This window comes from Emiliania huxleyi, assembly GCF_000372725.1.
Source record: "Emiliania huxleyi CCMP1516 unplaced genomic scaffold EMIHUscaffold_84, whole genome shotgun sequence".
Classification (NCBI taxonomy): domain Eukaryota; phylum Haptophyta; order Isochrysidales; family Noelaerhabdaceae; genus Emiliania; species Emiliania huxleyi.
In genome coordinates, this window is record NW_005195736.1 from 490,082 (window position 1) to 514,719 (window position 24,638).

The window sequence follows — 24,638 nt, forward strand, 5'->3', positions numbered from 1 at the left end:
AAGATGAGGTCCGAGGGGAGATCGAGGAGGCGGGCGGGCGGCGGCGTGTCTCGCGCGGGCGCGGCGGTGGAGGCGGCGGGGGCGAGGCGGCGCGAGCGGCGCGGCGGGGCAGACATCGCGAGAAAAAGAAATTTTTCTGGGCTAGCGGTAGCGTGGGGGTATAGGGTATGGGTATAAAATACCCTGCTCCAGCGCAGGGTGTGAATGGGAGGTGCACACGCGCACGGCTGCTCCTGACCGACCTCTGTGACTGTGATCGGATGTGTATGTACAAAGCCGTGCCACATGCATCCTGCTCCGGCGACATGGGCCGTCGCCTCCTAGGTCGCCTCGCGCCGCCACCGTTCCTCGTCCCGCGCGCTCCCCAGCCCCCCCTCCGCGCGTGCAGACGTCTAGGCACTACGCGAAGGTCACGCCGCCTCGCGCGTCCTCTCACCGTCCCGGAGCCCACACCTCGATCTTCTTGGGCAGCAGCTGGTTCGACAGGTCCTCTCCGTGGCCTAGGCAGCCGTACTCGCCGCCCTTGCCCCAGGAAAAGACGGCGTCGTCGGCCGTGAGGGCAAGGCTGAGCCATGTTCCAGCCGACACAGCGACGACGCGCCGGCCAGCAAAGGCCTCGATCTTCTTCGGCAGCTGCTGCTCATGCGGGTCGCCGTGGCCCAACTGGCCTTGCCCTCCCTGGCCCCAGCTCCAGACGTTGCCGTCGGCGGAGAGGGCGAGGCTGTGGCTGCTCCCAGCCGACACAGCGACGTCGCGCCGCCCAGACAAGGCCTCAACCTTCTTGGGCAGCAGCTGGTCCTGCCGGTCGCCGTGGCCCAACTGGCCGCAGTCTCCACAACCCCAGCTCCAAACAGCGCTGTCGGCGGTGATGGCGAGGTTGTGGTCGCACCCAGCCGAGACAGCGATGACGCGCTGGCCAGCGAAGGCCTCGACCGTCTTGGGCAGCAGCTGGTCCTGCTCGTCGCCGTGGCCTAGCCGGCCCCTGCCTCCAGAGCCCCAGCTCCAGACGGCTCCGTCGGCGGTGATGGCGAGGCTGTGGCTGCCTCCCGCCGAGACCGCGGCAACGCGCTGGCCAGCAAAGGCCTCGACCTGCTTCGGCAGGAGCTGGTGCTGCTCATCGCCGTGGCCCAACTGGCCGTCGTCTCCATCGCCCCAGCTCCAGAGAGCTCCGTCGGCAGTGATGGCGAGGCTGTGGAAGTATCCAGCCGAGACAGCGACGACGCGCCGCCCAGACAAGGCCTCGATCTTCTTGGGCAGCTGCTGCTCCTGCTGGTCGCCGTGGCCCAACTGGCCATAGCCTCCATCACCCCAGCTCCAGACGGCGCCGTCGGCGGTGAGGGCGAGGCTGTGGGAATCTCCAACCAACACGCTCACGGCGCACTCGCCGCCCAGCGTCGACGGGAGGCGGGTCGGCGTGTTGAGCCGCAGCACGCCCTCGCCGTGACCGAGAAGGCCAGGAAGGTCCACCGCGTCGTCCTCGTCGTCCTCCTCGCCTCCCTGTGCCGAGCCGCACGACGAGAGCCGCCCCTCGCCGTCAATGAAAACGCTGTGCTGCATGCCTGCCGCCGCCCTCGCCGGCGGGTTGGACTCGCACAGCAGCGCCATAAAGCACAGCCACCGCACGGCGCAGCTCTCGTCCTCTGGCAGCGCCGGCAGCTCGAAGCCGCGCTCCTGCGCCCACAAGCGGATGGCCTCCACCGCAAGCGAGGCGTGGAAGAGGAGCGAGACGGCCGCGACGCGAGCGATGTCGGCGGGGTCGCAGCGAGAGAGGGCGCGCACGAGGAGCTCCGTGGGGAGATCGAGGAGGCGAATTGGCGGCGGCGTGTCTGGCGAGGGCGCGGCGGTGGCGGCGGGGGCGAGGCGGCGCGAGCGGCGGCGCGGCGAACCAGACATCGCGAGAAAAAGAATTTTACAACAAAACTCCCTCGCACGACACTGGGCACAGGACTGGGCACGGGACTGGCTCGCACTGGCACTAACACAGGTACACCAGAGAAAAAGAAAAGCGGCCACCACCAGCAGTCTGAGTGGTTCTCGAGGTTCTCGAGGTGGATATCCTTTGGCCGCGTTGGGTAGTCTAGTACGTCTTGTGTGTGTGCGCGCCGAACAGCTGGTCCTGCGCCGTAGTCTTGTGTGCGCGCCGCGAGGATTAGACACGCAGCAGTTCAAACAAAGACTCGTTGTCTGGGGTGTTGCATAGGCGGGGAGTCTCCCCCGCTGGTCTCCTCCTTCGCATTTTTTCTTTTCTTTTGAGAGCAGAACGCCGGGTTTGTCTTGTATGTGCGTGTCGGGCCTGGGTGAGTGCGCGGAGCGGGGAGGGGCGGGGGCGTGCGGGGCAGAAGCTTAACGTCGGTCGGGGCTTGGGACCGGGAGGCGGTAAGCCGTCGTCGCCCGGCGCTGCTTGCAGCACCATGGCGATGGCGCTAAGAGGTCCCCCCCTCACGGCGCTAAGGGGGGGAGGGGTGCCTTCGCCCGACCGGCTGACCCGTTATGCGTTACGGCTTTAAGCGTTATACTAAAGAAAAAGAGAGCTGAGAGCAGAGAGCACTGAGGATTACGGCTTTATCATGCACATGGCTGCCACATCTGAATTCATCTGTGTGGACATGCTGTTTGAAAATTTCCCACACGTACTCCACTGGCGTACTCGTGTTAGCGCCTCGACGCTGCGCGGACGTGCGGACGGTCGACGAAGGAATCGTCGATCCTACCTCCCCCCCCCACCCGCCCACCCGCTCTCTCCCACTTACACCGCGGCTGCTGCCACACGGCGGCTCGTGGCGCATTGCGTGTCCACATGCAGCTCCGCTCCAACATGCAGCTCGCCCGACGTCGCCCGAGCGGGCCCGCCACTTGTTCCTCGTGTGTTCTGTTCCTCACGCCGCGCCCTCTGTCGCCTCGTCTGCGGCGCCTCCGGGCGAGCAGGCGCCGCCGGACGCGGCGTTGGAAGCCTCCACCGAGGCCGACGGTGCGGTCGCGAGGCAGAGCGTGTTGGCAGAGGTGCGGGGCGGAGTCGAGCCCACCTTTTCATCCACCACCTTTGGCTCCGCCTTCACCACGGCGCGGCAGCGCAGCAGATGAGTGACGTCCCCCTGCGTGCCCTCGGGCCCGCAGATCATCATCAGCGGCACGAGCATCGTGAACGAGTAGATGACGCCCCAGAGGGCGACGAAGAAGATGAACCAGCCCATCTTGACGTAGAAGAGGAAGGAGGCGAAGAGGAGAGGGACGGCGGCGCCGATGGTCGTGCCCGCGCCGCTGAGCACCGAGATGCCCATGCCTTGCACCGCCTCGGACGCCTTCTCCTGCCGCCCGCCGTGGGCCTCGTTGTACGCGTGCGCCATGTGCACCGCGTAGTCGATGGCCATGCCGATGACCATGATGATGAGGACGCACGCGCCCGCGTCGATGTCGTACCCGACCAGCAGCACCGAGGCGATGACGGAGGACATCACCGAGCCGATGGTCAGCTGGAGGCGGAGACGGGAGGTGAGGTCAACTTCTCCACACGCACGAGGTGGTGGGGCAATCGGCCAGGCAGCCCAGCGGTAATCTCGGGCCATCTCGGGTAATCTAGGGCAATCTGGGCTATAATAGCTCGGCTACAGTCGTCGGGTCTGCAGCTTAGCGATTGGCTCGCGGGTGCTTCTAGGATGCCGGTTCCTGGTTGGGTGCTGGTGCTGGTGCTTTTCACTGTGTGTCTCAGTGAGAGTGAGTTCCCGTCGCCCCCGTCCCTGTCTGGAGTTCAAGCCACGTCTCCTGTCGCCAGTCGCTTAGGCGTGGAGAGGGGTCCCTCTTGGAGTGAAGAGTTGGGGGGCCTGCTCTGGTGCTCGCAGGTGCTACTGCTGGTGCTCGTGCTAGCTGCACCGTGGCGAGCGCCGCCATAATCCAGTTGGCCGAAGAGAGCAGCACGACCGCGAACGCGACGAAGAGCGAGACGACGATGCCCTTGATGGCGGTGTTCATGCAGACCTCGAGCAGCCACCACAGGTAGTGGATGTTGCCCAGGTCGGTGGCGAAGCAGAAGTCCTAGGTGAGGTGAGAGAAGGTGAGGGTAAGGTGAGCTTCTCCCCGCACACACAAAGAGTGGTGGGGCAGGGGGGGGGGGGGGGGGGGGCAACCCTCGCATCTCCACACCCATCCAGGCAGGAGCCCCACGGCACACACTGTGCAAGGCCCGGTGCGCGTGGGTGAGCAGAAGTCCTGCTCGCCGTCGCCGCCGCACTCGGCGCCCACGATGCTCTTCCAGTCGTCGACGGGGCCCTGCAGCACCGTGTCGATAAACTCGATGTTGGCGGGGACGGTGGTGTTGAAGGAGTGCCAGTAGGCCTGCGTTGACAATTATTCATCACTGATTATGATTTGTATCAGTGATCAGGAGGCCTAATGGGTATGATTTAGTATGCAGTAGGCCTTGATGACGTCGCCGCCCTCCACGACGAAACCCGCGTACAGCGCCCAGCCGTCCGTCGCCGAGAGGAGCGCGGCGTACGCGGGCGACGCGTAGAAGTCGACCAGCGCCGCCGCCAGCTCCGCCTCGGTGGCGTACGGGAAGGCGGAGGAGTTGGCGGCGCGCAGCTGGTTCAGGATGCAGTACGCCTCGCCGTTGCCGTCCGCACCCGTTCGGACGTACGCGGCGTAAGCAGCGCCCGCCACTCTGTCGCAGTCGTCGACAATCTTCTGCTGCAGCGCCGCGTCGAAGTCCACGCCGGCGTCGTACTTGACGTCGACGGCGAACCCGTCCTCGCCCTGCGCGAAGAGCAGCCAGTTGTACGGGTACCGGGACGCCTTCTCCTCGAAGCCGTAGCACATGGTCATCTTGAACACCACGTCCGAGGTGAAGTGGTCCTTTGGGATGCCGCCGCCGCCGTAGCCCGCCAGAGCGAGCGGGTTGGAGTCGGCGAAGGTCTGCGTCTCTCCCGACTCCCACAGAACCGCCGTGACGGCGACAGAGGCGACGAGCGTCGCGAGGGCGACGGCGAGCACGTAGTAGCGCGCCTTGTAGATGCCGGGCGCGACCACCTCGCGCATGCCCTTGGTGAGGCGCCCCTCCTAGACGAGACACGGCCGAGAGATGGCCGAGATGACCCGAGATTACCCCTTGGTGAGGCGACCCCCTCTCCTTGTGCTCGGCGCCGGCGTCGGGGCGCTCACACGAGCGAAGGCAGCCTGCAGTGTGAATGCAGCGAAGTGAGGGGTGTGAAGACGGTCTCGTGCAGTGTACTCAGAGCGCCGTGTGAGAACGGGGGGTGCGGCAGTGACACAGCTAAATACGGTCGATGAAGCGGAGTACGTGTCCTCTCGTGTCGAGCGAGAGCGCGAGCTGGGAAGGAAGAACATGAATGCGTATTCCGCTTCTAGGGATGGCAGCCGCACGGTCCTAGATGAGCAGAGATCACCCGAGATGAGCCGAGAGGAGCCGAGAGGAGCCGAGAGGAGCCGAGAGGAGCCGAAATGAGCCGAGAGGAGCCGAGAGGAGCCGAGAGGAGCTCGAGATTGGCCGAGATGACGAGATTGGCCGAGATAGCGAGCCTGTGTCGCACGCGAAGTAGGTTGCGTGCACGCAAGTGAGCGCGGGAAAGAGGGTGATGGCCTGGACACAACACCGTGCGATCCAAAAGAGACCGTGCACGTTGGCGAGGGCGGGGAGGGGGTGGTGGCCATGCAGTAGTTGACGGCGATCACGAGGGCGTTGAAGATGCCGAAGCACCAGAAGAAGGGGATCGAGCTGGCCATGTTGAGGAGCAGGCAGATCACCGTCGTCGCCGTCGTATTGAGCATGCCGCTCGCCGCGCGGTGGAAAGTCCACGCGTGCCGCTTGACTAGGTCGCCACGGAGCAGCGGCTGCGCGGCGCTCTCCTTCCACGTGTCCGACCAGACGAAGATGTCGTCTGCACCGATGCAGAGGATGAGAAAGATGGCCGAGATCTGGAACATGTCGATGTACTGCTGTTGGAAGACGCCGACCCAGAGCGCCATGCCGCCGAGGAAGGCGAGGAAGATTTGCAGCATCCCGGCGCAGGCGAGGAAGAGCGAGCCGACCATGAGCCAGATGAAGAGGAAGATGAAGATGACAGACACGGGCACGAGGGTGGTCAGGTCCTTAAATACGTACCGCAGGCCGTCCTCCCAGTAAGTCAACGGCAGCACGTTGATCGGCGAGTCGCGCGCAGGGCTCGTCGCGGCCTTCTTCGCGCCCGGCGCGGTCGCGCCCGCCGCGTCCATCCCGTCGTAGAAAGCGCCGCCCATGTCGTCGACAAAAGTCGAGTGGGCGTCCTCGAAATCGGTGTCGCTCAGCCAAGACGACGCCGCCGTGTACTTGGCCCTCGCGTATCGCGTGCCCCCCCACGTGCCGTTTCGGCACTCTTCGAACGCCGTCGTCGGCAGCAGTTCCTCGGCGATATCGGGCGCTGTGGCGCAACAGTCGAGGAAGCGCTTGGCCCACTGATCAATCGGGGTGAGCGAGCCGTTGCGCCAGTCGTACGTGCGCGACCGGCACGGCGAGATGCCTAATCATTACTTATTGATGATCGATCGTGTGTTGTTAATGGGTAATTAAGGATTAGGCACGAAGGGTTACCGTATCTGGTCGTGCCACTTACTTTTGCCCCTGCGGGACGGCAGAGGGTCAAGTTGTCTGTCTCGCAGAAGCCGGCCACGCAGCCGGCCTGAGGCCAGGATTCGAGCTGTTTGGGGGGTAGGGTAGGGGGGGGGCGCGGGGTCGGCCGACCTCGTGAGCTTCGTCCGAGACGTAGAGGTAGTTGAGCAGCGTCTTTGGCGACTCGCACTGTGCGCTGCCGTCGGTGAAACTTATTACTTTTGTGCAGTGCGTCGTCCAGTCGCGCACCGCCAGCACGAACTCCTCCGCGCGCGCCATCGCGCTGACCTTGTCCGCAGAGTCAAAGAGGTTGCCTCCGTCAAACGCGTCATAGGTGTAAGCTGACTCCATGTAGGTGGTGTTGTCGGCCGCGAAGCTGCGCGACTCGTACCGGTTCTCGGGCTTGGACGCCTCGGCAAACCCCTGAAACTGGAGGTTGGTCGTCGCCTTCTCGTCGGAGAAGACGAAGTTCATCATGATGCTGAAGTCTTTGAGGCCGAGCGCCATTAGCAGCGCGAGGACTATGTAGACGGCGAGCCACGAGAAGCACATGCAGACCGGCCGTCCCGCGTTGAGCTTCGAGTACTTGCCAGGCTCGATGTCTGCGAATACGTTCGGGCGCGGGCGAGTCAGTGTGCAGGCGAGGCGGGCTGGCCCGGTGCACAGGCTCGGTGGCGACGCGCCGTCATCGCCCGCCTCGGACTTGATGGACAGCGACCGCGTGGACAGCCATTCTTTGTGACGCTTCCGAAGCGTCGGCGTGGTGGGTCGTAGGCAAGAGTAACCCATGAGCAAAGAGGCGGTAGAGGCGAGCTCCGCCCCAAACGCAATCCCATCCCCACGCTCTCACCTTTGGGGACCCGCTGTGTGCGGGGCGGGCCCCTGCCCAGGGACGACGGCAAGAGACCCAAGGGTGAATCCACCCTTGTTCTCCGCCTGGGTTTGCGTGCGTGGGGGTGTGGTATGGTGAGGATCCTTTGGCGTTTCCCACGGCTAGCGTCTGGTGTCCAGTGTCAGCAGCGCGCACATCCTCGGAGAGTGGCCGCTATACGGGCTACGGGGCTGGGGGGGTCTATGAGTAGGAAGAAGAGCAAATGCTCGTTTTTCTCGTGCTCCCACCCGCAACTCCGACGTCCCCTGCCGCAAGTAGCAAGCGCCCACGTGCCGCCCGCGCCGCCGCGTCCCTTCCGGCACTCTTTGCCGAGCTCGAGCGGATAGATGGTGGCAACGAATAGCTACAGCCGCATGCAAGTCGGAAGTCAAGTCATCCTGAAGACGGGCAAGAGTCCCCGCATGAGAAGTGGCGACCCAGCACTCGTGGGCAAGCGTGCAACCATCGTCAATGGCATCGAAGGGGCTGCAACTCTCACGGTGCAAGTGCAAGGCATGCTCGAGTCCCCCATCACGTTGTACAGTGGGGTTGACAACCTTCGGATCGCGCTGTCCCCTCGAAGCGAGGTCCTTGCAAACGTGCAAGCGGTGCGCGAAGCAATGAGAGATCTTGATGCCTCGCTCGAACCATTCGACGCTGCACGCAACTATCCGCACGTGGACGAGATACAGAGGCTGTGGGAGGGTTTGCGCCGGTGGGTGGAGTGGAGGAGGTAACGTGCTGTCGCGACGCCGTGAGGGGTCGCAGGGGAGGCTGGCGCGTGACAGCGCTGCTCGGCCCGTCGCGGCGTCCCGGGCGGCGGCGGGTCTGATCTCGCGGCACACTCTCGGAGAGCGTTCACCCGCATGGCTCGCGTATCTTTATCTCGCGTTCTTTGCTGCGACGGCAAAAATGACGGCAATACTGACTTGTTTGCGGTTCGCGCCGAGTGGAGGGGGCGCACATGGCGACGTGCCGTGGAACTACAGCCGCACCTCGCTAGCCTCTATCGCCTCCCTCGGCACGCTGCGGATCAGCGTCTGCCAGTGGGATTTCCGTCGCTCGGCTGTCCTGTCGGGGCGGCCGCGACGCCCTCGGCCGGAGCGGCGGCAGCCACCCCACTCGCTGCCTCGCCACCGGCAGCGGGCTGCCGCGGAGGCATCGTGCCCTGCCCGACCGCAGGCTTTATGCCGGCGGAGCCGGCGGATGCATGCACTCCCGCCTCGGCCGCGAGCATCACGCCGCCCGCCGGGGTCACCATCCCAGCGATCTCAACCGCCTGGATGGCCGCCCGAAGCGACGAGCAGACGGCTTGCCCCGCCTCATCGCCGTAGCGGTGGGTAGCCACGCTGTCGGCCGCATCCACGCTGTCGATGGCCATGGCCCGCCCCGCCTTCTCGAGGGCCTATATGCCACTCGTCGGCGCGAGTGAGAGCGGGGTGGGCATTCGGCACCCCCTCTGCCTGCGCGCTGAGGAGGGCCTCGCCAACAGAGAGGAGGCCCGTGCCAAAGGCCGCCAGCGGCGACTTGACGCTGCGCAGCGCCTTGTCCCGGCGCGAGGGCAGCCGCAGCTGCTGGCTGGCCCGCGCGCGCTGCCTCGCCCGCTGCCGCCGCCCCTCGGACACGCGGCTGGCACGCCGACCCACCATGCCGCCAGCATAGTTGATGCCTTCCATCGCCTGGGCACGCGGGAAGGTTTGTCAAGTTCGGCTTTGGGGAGACCGGACAGACATGAGTTGGGGAGGGGGGAGGGGGGGGGGGGGGGGGGCGTGCGCCGTGCGTCCCGCTCTTGCGGCTGCGCTCTCTTGCCCAGCCACACGGCTCTAGCTTATTCTTCATCATGAAGGTGTAATTATCATCTCGTCTCTGGAGAGAGCCACATACACCACATTGAGCCACACCCACAGCACACGCCACGCACCGCATCCCGCTCAACCCCTTACCCCTCTCACTCAAGGGGGGCGAAAACGAAATATCAGGCTGTCTTGACCGCTGGGCCGCCATTGAGCAGTGAGTGTTTGTTGGGGGCGTGAGCACGCAGGACATCGAGACCCTCCACCCTTTGTGGCTTGGGTCTGCACCGCACTGATGGATCCCGGCGCGCAGCTGCAATCTGTACTGAGTGACGGCGTGGCCATGCTGTCCGGCATGCAGCCTCCGCCTGTCATTGCTTTTCACAGCCTTGTCATGAGGCCTCCGTTGAGTGAAAGACGAAAGGCTGTCGGTAGCCGGTAGGGCAGCCCATCCATGCCCCGGAAGCGAGTGAGTTTAATCCACATACAGCTGCTGTTAACGGCGGCTTGCTCTTCCTCGGCGCCGCCCTTCTTCCCGCTCACGCTTCTCCTGCTGGCGGATCGCTGCGAGGCGGCGGGCACAGCCTGCGACAACAACGTGCCATGCTCTTCTGGATGCCCTACCGGCGAGTATGGCACATCGCTGTGCGACGGCACCTTCACGGGCACCAGGGTGGATCTGGACAACCAAGAGCTGTCGGGCACCATCCCTCCGCAGCTGGGTGACAACTCGCAGCTGCGGGAACTTTACCTAGACGGCAACGCCGTCTCGGGCACCATCCCTGCGGATATGCGCAGACTCTGGCAGCTGCAGAATCTTTACCTGCACGGCAACTCAATCTCGGGCACCATCCCTGAGACGGACAAGTGGTGGCAGCTGAAGGAACTCTACCTGTACAACAATGACATCTCCGGAACGGTGCCGTCGCAGCTCAAGGACCTGCCTCTGAAGTACTGCAAGCTGGGCGGCACCAACCATTTCGCCTGCCCCCTGCCCGCCCTTCCCGATATCTGCATCTCGGGCTCGTACTACCCGACGGAGTGCAACTACCCGCCGCCCCAGCCGCCGCCATCTCCCTCTCCGCCCCCGCCCCCGCCCTCGCCGCCCCCGCCCTCGCCGCCCCGTCCCTCGCCGCCCCCTCCCTCGCCGCCCCCTCCCTCGCCGCCACCTCCCTCGCCGCCACCACCCTGGCCGCCGCCGCTCTCCCCGCCGCCCCCTCCCTCGCCGCCACCTCCCTCGCCGCCACCACCCTGGCCGCCGCCGCTCTCTCCGCCCCCTCCATCGCCGCCCCCACCAAGCCCACTACCGCCTTCCCCGCCACCATCGCCCCCACCAAGCCCACTACCGCCTTCCCCGCCACCACCTCCTGCACCGCCGTCTCCGCCGCCGCCGCCGCCGCCGCCGCCGTCGCCGCCAGGGGTGACAAAGCCAAACCCACCGCCGCCGATGCCGCCCTGGCCGCCGGGGGAGCGGCCAGAACCTCCCCCGTCCCCGCTACCGCCGCCGCCACAGCCACCGCCCCCGCCGCCGCCGCCGCCGCCGCCTCTCTCGCCTCCAGCAACGCCGCCGCCGCCGCCGCCGCCGAAGCCGCCGCCGAAGCCGCCGCCTCTCTCGCCTCCAGCAACACCGCCGCCGCCGCCGCCGCCGCCTCTCTCGCCTCCAGCAACGCCGCCGCCGCCGCCGCCGCCGCCGCCGCCGCTCGCCCCATCCCCACCCGTCTACGCCCTCGGCGACTCGCTAAAGCTAAACTTGGACGACCGAAACCGGACATCCACTCCGAGTGCTCCCCCCCCCCTCCTTCGCGATCACGTGGTAAAGGCGGGCCGAGCCATCCTCGCCAAGTCCCCGCTGGAGTTGGCGCTGGGAGTAGCCGGGTGGCTGCTCTTCCTGGCGCTCTGCTTCTCCCGCTGCTGCTGCCGGCGGCGCGAGCCGCCTCGCAAGCGGCTCGTGGAGCCCGACGAGGAGGAGGCGGGGGACGGCAAGCCGAGTCCGCGGCGGCCGAAGCGCCGCTCAGATGCCATGCCGTTCTTGCACGCCAACCGGTCCGCAGCGGAGCTGGAGCTGGCGGAGCAGGTGGCGGAGCTGGAGCGGCGCCTCTCCGTGAGCAAGGCCACAGAACTGGCGGAGCAGGTGGCGCACACAAACCGTCCCGCAGCGGAGCTGGAGCTGGAGGAGCAGGTGGCGGAGCTGGAGCGGCGCCTCTCCGTGACCGAGGCCACAGAACTGGCGGAGCAGGTGGCGCACACAGACCGGTCCGCAGCGGAGCTGGAGCTGGCGGAGCAGGTGGCGGAGCTGGAGCGGCGCCTCACCGTGAGCAAGGCCACAGAACTGGCGGAGCAGGTGGCGCACGAGCTGGCGGAGCAGGTGGCGGAGCTGGAGCGGCGTGATCCGTGAATGTATTTTCTTCTCGCAATAACCGCAAGCGGTATACCCTAATAAGTAATATAGTATACGGTCTGTGAAAAAATGAGTTTGCTCCGCGCCTCCGGCGCACCCCACGACGATGGTTCGATGCGATGACTACCAATCGAAAATCGAATGCTGCCATGGCGCATGCATCAAACACCTCACGTCCGCACAGCACACGCGAGCACACAGACAGCACATGCACAGCCGCCTCAACAGACACGCACGCACACAGCACACGCACCACCCGCACCCCTGTTGCCCCGTACTGACGTACCGCAAGAAATGCGACTGACCCTGAAGGGGTCGTACTGGCTGGTGAGATGCCGATCACATAAATAGGGTGCGCCCGACACCCGCAACGCGAGTTGCTTGTGCGGGTGTGAGCGGCTACCGGCCTCGGGCGCGCCCCCCTCCTCCCCGCCACGAGCCTCTGCTCGCGCACGAGCAGCGGGCGCCGGGGCCCGTGGCCCCGTGGAGCAGCCTCAGAGGCTCGTGACGACGGTGTTGTACACGCAGACCGGGATCAGCACCAGCCCGATGGCGAGCAACAGTGCCGCCGCGAGCTTGCGTCTGGGCACGGAGGACGACTGGGCGGTCCGCGTGGGCACGCGCCGCAGCAGCAGGTACGACGCCGCGGGAAGGACGTACGAGAGCAGCACGCCGCACGTCGAGCCGAGGAAGCCCCACACGACGGACACGTCGTCCACGCTGGCGGTGCAGGCGAGCGAGAGGCCCATGATGCAGGAGGAGAGGACGACGCGCGTGGCGAGCGGCAGGTCACCCACCTCCTCTTTCACCCGGAACACCTCCCCGACGCTCGAGCCGCCCACGCTCGAGCCGCAGCTCGTCGCGAGCGGGTGCGACGGGCGGATCGACGGGGCAGCCTGCTGCGCCGCCGGCCCGCCCGCCCGCTCGTCGTCGTCCCACGAGTCGTAATCGCCGTGGTCGGCGCCGTCCGCGTCGGCGGCCGCCTCGCTGCCCAGGAGCCGCGCCCCGAGCAGCGGCGAGAGCCTCGAGAGAGCCGAGCGGACGGGCGAGCAGCACCAGAGCCGGCAACCTGGAGGAGGGAGGCGGTGGAGGCGGTGGAGGCGGTGGAGGGGGGTGGAGGCAGTGGAGGGGGGTGGAGGCAGTGGAGGGGGGTGGAGGCAGTGGAGGGGGGTGGAGGCGGTGGACGGGGGTGGCACCGCTCGGCGGGAAGGCGGGCGGTGGCGGGGGCGGTGGCGGTGGCGGGGGGCGGGGGGCGGTGGCGGGGGCGGGGGCGGGGGCGGGGGCGGAGGCTGGGGGTGGAGGAGGAGGGGAGGGGGGTGGCAAGGGCGGTGCGGCGGTGCCGTGGAGCAGCTGGTGGATCATGTTGCGGCACGGCAGGCAGATGAGCGGGAGGGAGAGGAGGAGGACGACCGAGAGGAGGAGGCGCAGCAGCGACGCGAGCCCGTCACCCTCCGGGAACATCGCCAGCACGTTGGACGTGACCGGCTGCTCCGTGCAGCGCCCGTACGCGATACCCGCGAGGCCTGCCACCTTGATGGTGGGGGCAGGGGCGGGCGTTAGGCCGGCGAGACCGGGGCGAGGGGAGGAGGTGGTGGTGGTGGTGGTGTGGTGGTGGTGGTGGTGGTGGTGGTGGTGGTGTGTGTGTGTGGGGGGGGGGGGGGGGGGGGCTGTCGCCTCAGCCGCAGAGCGGCTGGGCGGTGCCGAGCGAGGCTCTACCCGCCCCGTGGCGCGGATGTGGCGAGGGCGGAGGAGGCTCTCCTCTCTCCAGGGGTGTGGTCCTCACCGCGTAGAGTGCAAAGGCGATGGAGAAGGCACCGACCACCATCGTGGTCATGCGCCTGCGTGACGGCTTGCGCAGCTCGGTGTCGAGCGGCAGCGCCGAGAAGCTGCAGATGAAGATGCAGACGAAGACGGGCAGCGCGGAGATGACGTCAGCGGCGGCGGGCGGCGCGGGGGCGCCAGTCACGACAACCGCCGATTGGTTGCTGGTCAGGCTCTCGGGGGGCGCGGGGCAGGAGAGGCCCTCGTAGGCGAGCACGCCGACGAGGCCGACCACACTCGTGACGGAGAGGAGCGACACGTGCCGCAGCGAGTTGAGGGTCGTCATGAAGGTGAGAGGCACCACCGCAAGGACGAGGCACGAGCCGAGCAGGACCTGCTCCGACCGCGCCATCGGCCGGCCCAGCACAAACTGGGAGGCGAGCGGCGCCGCCAGCTGGCGGAGGAGGAGCGAGTTGGCGACGAGCGTGAGGAAACACGTGATGACGACCGACCACACGGTCAGCGCCCGCGCCCAAGGCCCAAGTGCCGCCTCGAGCACCTCGTCGAACGTGCGCAGCCCGCCGGCGCGGCGTGCTCCGCCGAGAAGGAAGTGCACGCCCATCCCGCTCAGCGTCGCGGACGCGGTCAGGATCGCGAGGCCGAGTGCGAGGCCGCTCTTGGCCATCGCCCACGGTATGGAGAGCGAGCCGCCGCCGCAGATGATGGAGACGAGCGCAAGGATGCCGTGGCTCACCTCGCCGCGGCGGTGAGCACTGTGGTAGCCGCCGACGAAGACGTCTTGCTGGGAGAGGGCGAGGCGCATGGCGAGCGAGGAGGTGGCAGTAGCGGCGGAGGCAGAGGGAGTCACTCGCTGAGCGGGACGATAGCGGGAAGCTCCGGCCTTGTCGACGTGATAGGAGTTCACACTCACACCTCTTTACCAACCCAAGGGAGGGATGGGAGGACGGCACGCCGCCACCACACCTATAGGAGAAGAATTCTACGAAAAGTCCCTCTCACAGCAGACTCAACTCGCATACGCTCACCCATAGAATTGTCACCGCCAGTGAGTGCGAGATAGGGCTAGCGGCTGGCGGCTTTCTTCTAGCCCCTGAGGAGAGTGACCAGAGACACCTCACATGACCCCACACACGGTCTAGTCCGGCCTCGCGGTCGGCGGAGATTGCTAGAGGACGAGCAAGCCTGCTCTAGCCTCACGCGTTCTCCCCTGTCGTCTGTTGTGTTGTTGTGCCCTTGTTTGTTCTCGTGGCACCTTGGAGTGCTGGGGGGGGGCGACAGGGAGGATGTGGCCTTGAGTTATGTGTACGCCAACTCAGGGTGTGTGGCAGCCAGCTGGCTGTGTGTCTTGTGAGCTTGTTTGTGTCTGTGTGTCGTTCGTGCGTGTCGTCATCATCTGTCCCGCGTCCACCCATACGGCTTTACCGCGTTGGTGTCCAGTCTGAGCCCGACTGTTGTTCATCTTTCTACATACATACATAGGTCATAGCAGACTGGCGAAGAGAAGAAACATTCTAGGATTTTGTTTTTTCTTGTCGAAGTTGTCTCCGTTTCTTACAAACAAGAAGCCGCAAAAAAACAAATGCAGTCCAACACCACCAAGCGAGAGCGGAAGCGGAGCGAGATCCTGGGGGGTTGGCTGCCACGAAGAAAACAGGACCAAAGCAGTCATCATGTCATCGCACCACCACCCTTGGCAGCACAAAGCCGCGCCAGATGTCCGCCAGCTCTGGAGCCGCTCCCTCGCGGCTGTCGAAGCGCTCCTCGTCCCAGGCGATCAGGTAGCCCAGCCGCATCACCTCGACCGCCCGCTTGCGAGCCGCTGTCGGGAAGAGCTCGTGCGACTGCGGCGACCACTCCGCCGCCTTGAGGATGAGCCTGCCCACCTCCACCGCCTCGGCCGCTGGCTCCAGGCTGGCCGGCCTGAGGGAGGGCAGAGGCGTGGGGTGTGTCCAAAGAGAGGATCCGGCGAGTCGGGGAGAGACCATTTCAGTGCGCGCCTCAGTGCGAGTGCCTTGGCCTCGCCCGCCACGCGCACGCCGAAGCGGCCCGTCGAAGCGTTGGCGGAGACGACGACGCCGACCTTGCCGTTCATCGAGGGCCGCGAGACGAGAGAGCGGATCTCGACTGTAGAACCGACGGCCGCAGCGGTCGGATCCGACTCGCTCCACGAGCAGAGTAGGCGCGCCCGCTCGAGGGCAGAAGGCGCGCCGGCGAGCGGGTCGGCGCCGCCGCGCAGCAGCGCCCGCGCCCGCTCGACGGTGAGCGCCTGCGGAAGAGGGACAATGGGCGTGAGGACAGCGCGCTCACGCCTTCGGCCGCTAGTCTCGGGCACGCCTCGAGATGCTGGAGCGGCGTCCAGCCGCGGCTGGCGACCAGCCAGGCGGCGAGGTCGGCGTGGCCTTCTTCGGTTGCAACCTCCTCGGGCGTGCCGAAGGGCGTAGCGGCGCGGGAGGCGCCGTAGGAGGAGAGGAGCTTGACGACCTCGAGGTGGCCCTTGTAGCACGCGATGTACAGCGGCGTGGTGCCATCGTTCATCGCTTGGTCTATCGCCGCGCCAGCCTCGAGGAGCAGCCGGGCGCACTCGAGCTGGCCCTCCTGGCACGCCATGTACAGCGGAGTGACGCCTTCCACGTCTGCTTGGTCGATCGCCGCGCCAGCCTCGAGGAGCAGCCTGGCGATTTCGGGGTGGCTGTTTTGGCACGCAATGTACAGCGGCGTAATACCGTCGGAACTGGCTTGGTTGATCGCCGCGCTGGCCTCGAGAAGCAGCCGGGCGCACTCGAGGTGGCCGTACTCGCACGCGATGTACAGCGGCGTGGCGCCTGCCTCGTCCGCCTGGTCCATCGCGACGCCGGCCTCGAGAAGCAGCCGGGCGCACTCGAGCTGCCCCATCTCGCACGCGATGTACAGAGGCGTGGCGCCGTTCTGCCTGGCTTGGTTGACCGCTGCGCTCGCCTCGAGGAGCAGCCGCACGCACTCGAGGTGGTCCTCCTGGCTCGCTATGAACAGCGGCGTGGTACCCTCCTTGTCGGCCTGGCCGACTGAAGCGCTGGCCTCGAGAAGCAGCTGGGCGCACTCGAAATGCCCCTCCTGGCACGCAACGTACAGTGGCGTGAAGCCTTCAGCGTCTGCTTGGTTGACCGCGGCGCCAGCCTCGAGGAGCAGCCGAACGCAGCCGATCTCGCCAGCCAAGCTCGCAGCGCTCAGCGGCGTGAGGCCATCGTTCATGGCTTGGTCGGTCGCCGCGCCAACCTCGAGGAGCAGCCGGGCGCACTCGAGGTGGCCCTTGTCGCTCGCGACGAGCAGCGCTGAAGCGCCGCCGCCAGTCGTCGCCCCCACGCTCGCGCCGCCCTCGAGCAGCAGCCGGACCACCTCGGCCTGCCCGTGACGAGCGGCCCAGGTCAGCAGCGTGTCCTGCTTCTCGGTGTCGTGCCGCGCGTCGAGCTGGGCCGCGAGCGACGTGCCGCGCGTCCCCTGCCCAGACAGGAAGCCGCGCAGCCAGGCCAGGTCGCCCCGAGCCAGGTCGGCGAGCCGGGTTGGGAGGATGGCGCCGCTCATGTAAGCCAGAAAGAAGAAAATGAGCTCGGGCTTTCTTGCAACCCGATCCCAATCATCCGGCCCGCTGGGTGCGCTTCTTAGCTCCCCGGCCCTGGATGTGCGGTTACTGACTGCACTCCAAGTGCAAGGTTTTTGTTTTTTTGTTAATAATAATACTCACGCCTTGGGCGCTGGCCGGCACACCTAGGTAGAGGTCAGTAAGCTACAGACATGGGCCACTTACCTAAGGTGGAGGTAAAGGACACCGCGCGCTAAACGCTAAATAATAGGTAGGCGGGACAGGTGAGGTATGGGCGCCTCGCCGGACACACGCTCGCCCCTCCCTCCCGACGGCCCCGCCCGACACGCTACTCACCCATAGCAGCACCATGCCGGTGTGAACGTCTCAAGAGTACCCCAGGTTTGTGGAGGGTACCTCAGAGCTGCCGCAGGCCCCCCGCAGAGCACCGCACTGGCGGCTGCGCTCGCGGCTGGGCGGCTGCTGACCTGGGCGGGAGCGGGAGGCGCGGGACCCCACATGCCGCTTGCGGCTAGGGCGAGTATCATGTGATCGGCGACGTGTTTGCGGCGTAGCGCCACAATAAAATGACATTCTGCCCGATGATTCCTAGACCGAAGAATAAATCATGCTCTGAGGCGACTCTCAACAAGTCTCGCCACTGCCAACCAGCCACAACCTGTGCTGCAGCGCAACTAACTCGCTAACACTGGCTGACTGGACGCCGGCGATCGCCTCTGGGCCTGGGTTGTAGGAGCATGATGAAGCCAGCGGCAGAGACGGCAGCAGCAAACGCTATGCCCGGCAGGTCGCCGATGATATCTGCAACCAGTCTCTGGTACGGGTCCACCGGGTCACCGGTGACGCGTACGGCCGCACACGTGCCACCACGAGTGACGAACGAGCCGTACGCCTGGCACAACCGGCTCGACGGCAGCGAGAGTGCGGACCAGAGAATATGCATCGAAGGTTGAGAGTGCCAGTGGGGTGGACTCGGGTGGTGGGCACGGAATAAAGAGAGAAAAGATACCGAGAAGAAATTCAATCTGTCACATGACAAGCGATCCCACGTCAGTGATTGTGGGGACTACATGATTACACGAAGGGTGGGGGGGATAACGAAAAAATAGGCGCTGATTCTTTTTATGCCAGCCAGCGCGCGCCAGTCCCGTGCCTAGTGTCGTGCGAGAGAGTTCATGGCACGGTAAAATTCTTTCTCTAAATATCGCAGCCTTTCGAAGCCTTTGCTGCCTCGTTTGCATATGACTGTGTTAGTGCCAGTGCGCGCCAGTCCCGTGCCCAGTCCTGTGCCCAGTCCCTCTGTAAATATCGCACAGCCTGTGCATATGACGGCCGCCCGCCTGCTGCGCTCGTGCGGTGGCACCTTCGTAACCTTCCTGCTCTGGCCAGCACTCTGCTTGATTGCCTCTCCGTACTACGTTCTCGTTATCTCGCCATTTATCGCGCTCGGCCTCTGCAGCTCCGACGCTGCTGTCGGCGTGGGCGTCGCATTCCATATCTGATTCCGATGATGCTCTTCGTCGACCTGCCGATTGCTGTCTTATTTTTCGCGGCACAACTGATCGACCGCCCGCCTGCAGCCACCGGGTAGCCGCCGCTCTCTCGGCGTCGTGTAAAAGGCCTCGTCCCTCGAGGTCGGATGCGACGACCGCGCGCGCGAGCAGCTCCGTCTGGCTCTCCGAGTGCGAGCAGCTTGCGTATGAGCCGTTGTGCAGGTCCGCGCAGCGCCAGAGCAGTCGCAGGAGGAAGAGGCAGCGCCGACCGTCTCGCGAAAGCGCGGCGCGTCCTCGGAGCCAGTCGTGTCGAGGTAGCGCGCGGCCGCGTTGTTGCCGTCGGCGATGTCGTCCCATGGCGTCAGGCTGCCGCCATTGCACGTGTTATAGTCGAACGCCGCCTTTTCCCAGTAGCCGGCCGGGACCTTCTCTTGCCTATAATTAATGTACTTGAGTTGTAAAGAAAAGAACGAAAAACAAGATGGAACGGGGAGGTGCGTCGCTTCTTTATTCCTGTGTCGAGCCTGTCGCTGTGAGAGAGACTTCGCGCGATTAAATTCTTTATTCCGCGAACTCGGCCGTCCCTATTGTCCGGACCTTTTACGATGCCGATCGTGCTCGCGTTGCCCGCTGTCTTCTTCGTCGGGAGTGCGGTCGGCGCTGGTTTCGGCTCGGCGCTCGGCGTCGCCACGGGCGCGGCAGTGCTGCGCCGTCAGGGCCTCTTCTCGCCAGGATCAGTGCCCCCATCGCAGCACCGCACAAAGGAGGCGGCGCTCGTGATGGCGTGAAGCAAGGGCTCACCAAAAAATGGGCGTGGGAATGCACACACCAGCTGTAAGCATGTTGCTCGCAGCGGCGGGGCCGCAGGTGCAGGAAGAGTGAGAGGAGTGTGCGCGCCACCAGCGCCACACCGCACACGCACATCCGTGCCACATATACACATATCACACACGAGAAAACAAAAGGCTTTGTCCACGTTTAAACTTTATGAAAGGCCCTCGGCCTCGCGTTTTCCTCTCTCTTCCTCTTCCACTCACAGTAACTTGTTGATGAAAAATATCGCCCGATACGCTCCCCCGAGCTGCGGTGCTGCGCCCTCCTCTCCCCCCTCACCCCAGCATCCCGGGCCACGAGCCTGATCGATTGGACCGCCGTCGTGAGCGCTCAAGCTCGGCGATGCGGTCCGCCTGCTGCTGGATGAGAGCCTTCGCGTCGGCCAGCTGCAGGCGCAACTGCTCGAGGCCAAGCTCGCTCCTCCTCGGCTTGCTGCTGCCTTCGGCGCGCCCCAGCCGCGCCGGCCGCGCCGCCGCACTGCTGTTGCCCTCCTCGCCCTGCCCCCCGTGGCGCTGGCCGCGGCGGCCCGGCTGCCCCTCCCTCGCGCCCTGCGCAACGGCACCGTGCCTCGGCAGCCGCGACGACGCGTTAGTGGGGCGCGGAAGCGCTCCCATCTCGGTGCAGCGCCGCTGCAGCGGCGTCGGCGCCATGCCAGCGCAGTTTGAGGTGTACCCCGGGATGGCATCCGCGTCGCAGCTGCCCCCGGCCCCGCCGGCAGGCGACCACACGCGGCGCAGCGTGTCGAAGGTGCAGTGCGACCCCTGCCTGCACGGCAAGGGCGGAGGGGCGGGCGCTCAAACGATGCACACTACCAGCGCCTGCCGCCTCGACGCGGCCACGTGCGCCGGTGAGAGGCCGCAGGGTTGGGGGCATCTAGCGGCTCTTGCCGAAGCATCCGTCCGAGAAAGAAGTCGAGGCCGGTGTGCGCCACGTTCCCGAGCTGGCAGGTGGCGCGGAGCCGGCGCGTGTGGAAGAAGTAGAGTCCCCAAAAATGGTGCGGCGCCAGGTTGTTGAAGCGGAGGCCGCGCTTGATGAGCGCGGCGTACTTTGCAAACTGCGTCGACGTCTCGGCGAAGCCGGTCGCGACCTCGGCGTCTGCCACAAAGAACCAGTCGATGTTGACCGAGTTTGCGCACCAGTCGAGCGTCGCGTTGACGCGGCGGCGCCGCTCCTCGTGCGCGCCGCACCTCCGGCCGAGGACCTCGCTCCGCGGCTCGAGGATCGCAAAAGACCCGTTCGAGGATGGCTGAGGGGCGTGGCGGGCGCGCGAGGCGCGCGGGCGCGGCGCCGGCGCGGCCTCGCGCGTCTCGCAGTCATAGGGCAGCCACAGCCGCGTGGCCGACCCGGCGCGGACGACGGGAAGGTCGCTGTGCCAGAAGAGGTCGTGCCGCATCATCACGACCGTGTGGTGGTCGCCGATCGCGTGCCCGCGGGCGGCCTCGCGCACCACCCACCCCGCGCGCATATCGAGCGCGAGCCGCATGCCGAGCAGCGCCCACCGCGTCCTCCGGCAGTAGTTGAGCTTGATCCCGGCGCAGCTCAGCGAGCCGTTCTGCGTCGCGTGCTGCGACGCCACCGGCTGCCAGTGCGCGTCCATCGCCGCCGAGAGCTCCGGGTTCCACGACTGCACAAAGACGTCGAGCGGTCCCGACCGCCGCCACGGCTCGACGACGCGGCTCGCTATGCTCTCGGCGCACGCCCGCCAGAGATGCTCGTCGCCCGGCTCGCCTTGCTTGAGGCTCGCGGAGCGCTTCTCGTAGGTGCCGACGCGGCCGTAGAGGATCAGCGCCGCGCCGAGCGAGCGTAGGGCCATGTGGCAGCGACCCCTGCCACCGGGACCGGAGAGCAAGCGTTGCTCAACGAAATAAAAAGGCTCGCGTACAGCGGTGAAGCGCTTCACCCTCTCTATACTCTAACTACGGCTTTAACCAACAGACTCCATTTGCTCCAAACATGTCAACGCCTCTCGACGCATCGCACTAGGCCGCGAGTCTCACTTCCGAGCCCGGTGCAGCTCGAGCTCCGCCTCTCTCACCGCCTCCTCCACCACCCGCACCACCTGCTCCTCCTCCTCCGCGAGCCAGCTGCGCTGGTCCACCAGCTCCTCGGCCGCCGCCACCTCGCTCGTTGGCAGCTTCGCGCTCCGCTGGGCGCGGATCCGCCGCGTCCAAAACGGCCGCTCCTTCCCGCCGGCGGCCGACGAGGAGGCGCCCCGCCCCTCGTCGCGCAGCAGCCTCCCCTCCCCCGCGTGCGACAGCAGCCGCCCGCCCGAGGCGCGGGAGACGGCGAGGCGCGCGTCCGGGCTCGCACGCACCAGCAGAGCGAACGCCGCGGCCAGCGCCGCCGCCGCCGCCGCAAAAGCCCACGCGAGCGCCCTCGCCCTCCCGGCGGCGTCCTCGAGCGCACCTGCCTCGTCGCGCGCCGCCTCCGCCTCGAGCGCGAGCTGCTCGGCCGCCTTGACCGACTGCTGCGTCTGCTGGGTCTGGACCTGCAGCGCGGCGCCGCACGACGCGGGCGGCGCGGGCGGCGCGCCCGCGAAGCCCGCCGGGTCGACGAGCGCGTTTGCGGACGCCACCGCGGCGAGCCAGCGCGCCGACGCCTTTGGGTGCCTCCGCTGGGTGGCGTAGTCGGTGTACACGAGTCCGAACCGCTCCGAGTAGCCCATCTCCCACTCGAAGTTGTCGAGCAGCGACCTACAGGACGGGGCGCGGCAGAGGGCTCCGCGACCCGGCACCCGCCGCCCCCTCCACGCCCCCCGCGGCTCGCGCGAGGGCACCAGGCGTAGTAGCCGCGCACGTCGACGCCGTCCTCGTAGATGGCGCGGCGCAGCTCGGAGGTGTAGTTCGCCAGGAAGCGCACGCGCGAGCCGTCGGCCACCTGCGCGGAGGAGGCAGAGCTGGCGGTGGAGGGCGGTGGAGGGTGGGGAGCCGCAAACGCCGGACATGGGCGCTGCAGGGGCCTCGGGTCCTCGGGTGCCAGAGGCTGGCGCGGCCGCCTCCGGTGGAACGCACGGCCTTCCATCACCGCATCTAGGGCGGCGCACCCCCGCCTCGACCGACTCGTTTCCGGGCGTCGACCAGCCGTTCTCGGTCACGTAGAGCGGCGGGTTGCCGTACCGCCGCTTGACCCACGAGAGGAGCTTGCGCAGCCCCCAGGGCACAGAGTAGAGCCAGGCCGACGCCGCCGCCTCCTCCTTCATCTCCTCCGAGTGCAGCGCGAGCGCCTCGTAGTCTCTCCAGTACGACTCGCCGTTGCCCTCGCCGTAGTGCTTGCCGTAGTGCTTGCCGTTCGGCTGGGCGACGACAAAGGACGATCCGTAGTGGTTGAGCCTGCAGCGTGAATACACCAGCGTCAGGGTTGCAGAGCACGGTGGCCGTGCCGCGTATTCGTAGCACCGCGTGCACTACAATGGCTACGCACGATGCATACACGGCCGGATGCAGCGGGAGGCGCCTCCTCTCGAGCGCCGGCTGGACACAAGGACGCGTCTTCAGCCTCTAGCTGGTCGATCTAGCGGGTCGAGCCCGAAAAAGTCGGCGGACCCCTGGAGCGACTCGAGCTCCGACGGAGTGAAGGTGGGCAGCCGCTCGCCGAGAGAGGCGCGCATCGAGGGCGGGTAGTCGCCCCGCCAGATCGGGTCGCAGAACCACGCCAGCCACCACTCGCGCGCTCGCTCGGCGGCGGCGACATCCTCGGGCGCCGCGGTGAGCGGCTCACGCCAGTCGATGTTGTTTGTGATTCCGATTGCGCCGCCGCTCGCCGCCGCCGTCTCGCGAAAGGCGCGCACAGCGGCGGCGTGGGCGAGGAGGACGTTGTGGCCGGCGAGGTAGGGGCCGGTGCGGACGTCGGCGTACGGATTTCCGGGCGCCTACAGGCTCGGGCCCTCCCTCCCTGCCCCTCCTGGCTCCTCCATATGGCAATCTCGGGTACAGAGTCTGGCGTGGCGCGCGCGGCGTTCGGGCGCCGGCTATCTCTCGGCCATCGCTCGGCCATATCTCGACGATGTCCACCGCAAGGCGGGCGTCTCTCGGCTGTCTCTCGGCTGTCTCTCGGCCGTCTCTCGGCTGTCTCTCGGCCGTCTCTCGGCCCGGTCTCGCCTTGCTTCCCGAGCCGTAGCCGAGGACGGTGAAGGTCCACGGCTCGTTGAATGTGACCCACCGCCGCACCTTGCCTCCCCACCGCTCGAAGCAGAGCCGCGCAAAGTCCTCGAAGTGGCGGACCTCGGGGCAGAGGGCAGGCGGCGGTGAGGCGGTGCCACTCGTGCTGTGCGGCGGCGTGCACACTCGACGCAGGCAGACATGCGTGGGATCATATCCAGGCGGCAGAGCGGATCCAGGCGGCAGAGCGGATCCAGGCGGCAGAGCGTTTCCAGGCGGCAGAGCGGATCCAGGCGGCAGAGCGTTTCCAGGCGGCAGAGCGGATCCAGGCGGCAGAGCGGATCCAGGCGGCAGAGCGGATCCAGGCGGCAGAGCGGATCCAGGCGGCAGAGCGTTTCCAGGCGGCAGAGCGGATCCAGGCGGCAGAGCGTTTCCAGGCGGCAGAGCGGATCCAGGCGGCAGAGCGGATCCAGGCGGCAGAGTCGCCTCCGAGGCGCGAGCTCGGCATAGGGCGTGGCAAATCTAGGTGCGGGCGCACCGTGCCGGCAGAGAGCCAGCCGGGGCTCGCCGCCGTCTGCAGCGCGGAGGGGAGGTCCCAGTGGTAGAGCGTGACGAAGGGCTCGATCTTTGCCGCGATCAGCGCGTCGATCAGCGCGTCGTAGAACGCGGCGCCCTCCTCGTTGACTCCGCCGGCCAGCGTGCCGTTTGGAAGGATCCGAGGCCAGGAGAGCGAGAAGCGGTAGTGCCGTAGACCGAGGCTGGCCATAAGCTGGACGTCCTCGCGGTAGCGGTGGTAGTGGTCGCACGCGACGGCGCCCGAATGATTGCCGCCGCCGCCGGCGATGGCACCAACCTTGACCATCGCCTCATGAGCCGGGCCGCCCGCGCCGGAAAAGTCGTCCCAGATGGACGGGCCACGCCCACCCTCGTTCCACGCGCCCTCGATCTGGTACGCGGCCGTCCCGCTGCCCCACACAAAGCCGGCAGGGAATCCGCCTTCGTGTGTGTACGTGCGCGGGTAGTCGCCGAGGTAAGGCAGGCCGAGTGCGGCGCTAAAGTTGCTCGGATTGTGCAGCGGTGTCGTGCTGGCGGACTCGGGAGTGAGCGCCATTGGGTCTGGCAGCGAAGTGCTCAACACAGGCAAAGCACAGGTGCGCCGGACTTGATCTGCCGGTCCAGCCTGCTGTGAAAACAG

The 24,638-nt window shown here is 66.8% G+C and overlaps 6 protein-coding genes across 6 annotated transcripts; 1 reads left to right on the forward strand and 5 right to left on the reverse strand.

The window, feature by feature from the left end:
- Positions 1–2,876: 2,876 nt before the first annotated feature.
- EMIHUDRAFT_219332 (hypothetical protein) lies at positions 2,877–5,031 on the reverse strand (the record flags this gene model as incomplete). The annotated part of the gene is made up of 4 exons (XM_005758796.1): positions 2,877–3,470; positions 3,868–4,029; positions 4,168–4,329; positions 4,423–5,031. 4 exons carry the CDS (start codon positions 5,029–5,031, stop codon positions 2,877–2,879), a joined length of 1,527 nt encoding a protein of 508 aa, XP_005758853.1.
- Positions 5,032–5,150: 119 nt separating this feature from the next.
- EMIHUDRAFT_219333 (hypothetical protein) lies at positions 5,151–7,387 on the reverse strand (the record flags this gene model as incomplete). Its single annotated transcript, XM_005758797.1, has 6 exons — positions 5,151–5,169; positions 5,544–5,593; positions 5,686–6,126; positions 6,259–6,509; positions 6,581–6,668; positions 6,731–7,387. The coding sequence occupies 6 exons, from the start codon at positions 7,385–7,387 to the stop codon at positions 5,151–5,153; spliced, it is 1,506 nt and encodes a 501-aa protein (XP_005758854.1).
- Positions 7,388–9,716: 2,329 nt separating this feature from the next.
- EMIHUDRAFT_219336 (hypothetical protein) lies at positions 9,717–11,657 on the forward strand (the record flags this gene model as incomplete). Its single annotated transcript, XM_005758798.1, has 2 exons — positions 9,717–10,181; positions 11,082–11,657. 2 exons carry the CDS (start codon positions 9,717–9,719, stop codon positions 11,655–11,657), a joined length of 1,041 nt encoding a protein of 346 aa, XP_005758855.1.
- A 497-nt stretch (positions 11,658–12,154) lies between these two features.
- Positions 12,155–14,244, reverse strand: EMIHUDRAFT_219337 (hypothetical protein; the record flags this gene model as incomplete). The annotated part of the gene is made up of 5 exons (XM_005758799.1): positions 12,155–12,515; positions 12,600–12,683; positions 13,033–13,190; positions 13,444–13,518; positions 13,627–14,244. 5 exons carry the CDS (start codon positions 14,242–14,244, stop codon positions 12,155–12,157), a joined length of 1,296 nt encoding a protein of 431 aa, XP_005758856.1.
- Positions 14,245–15,115: 871 nt separating this feature from the next.
- EMIHUDRAFT_312317 (hypothetical protein) lies at positions 15,116–15,427 on the reverse strand (the record flags this gene model as incomplete). Its single annotated transcript, XM_005758800.1, has 1 exon — positions 15,116–15,427. The coding sequence occupies one exon, from the start codon at positions 15,425–15,427 to the stop codon at positions 15,116–15,118; it is 312 nt and encodes a 103-aa protein (XP_005758857.1).
- A 6,500-nt stretch (positions 15,428–21,927) lies between these two features.
- On the reverse strand, positions 21,928–24,554 carry EMIHUDRAFT_68701 (hypothetical protein; the record flags this gene model as incomplete). Its single annotated transcript, XM_005758801.1, has 6 exons — positions 21,928–22,039; positions 22,123–22,242; positions 22,406–22,675; positions 22,889–23,214; positions 23,471–23,566; positions 23,982–24,554. Coding segments are annotated over 6 exons (1,497 nt in total), but the record flags the coding sequence as incomplete, so codon positions are not given.
- Between the last annotated feature and the right edge of the window lie 84 nt (positions 24,555–24,638).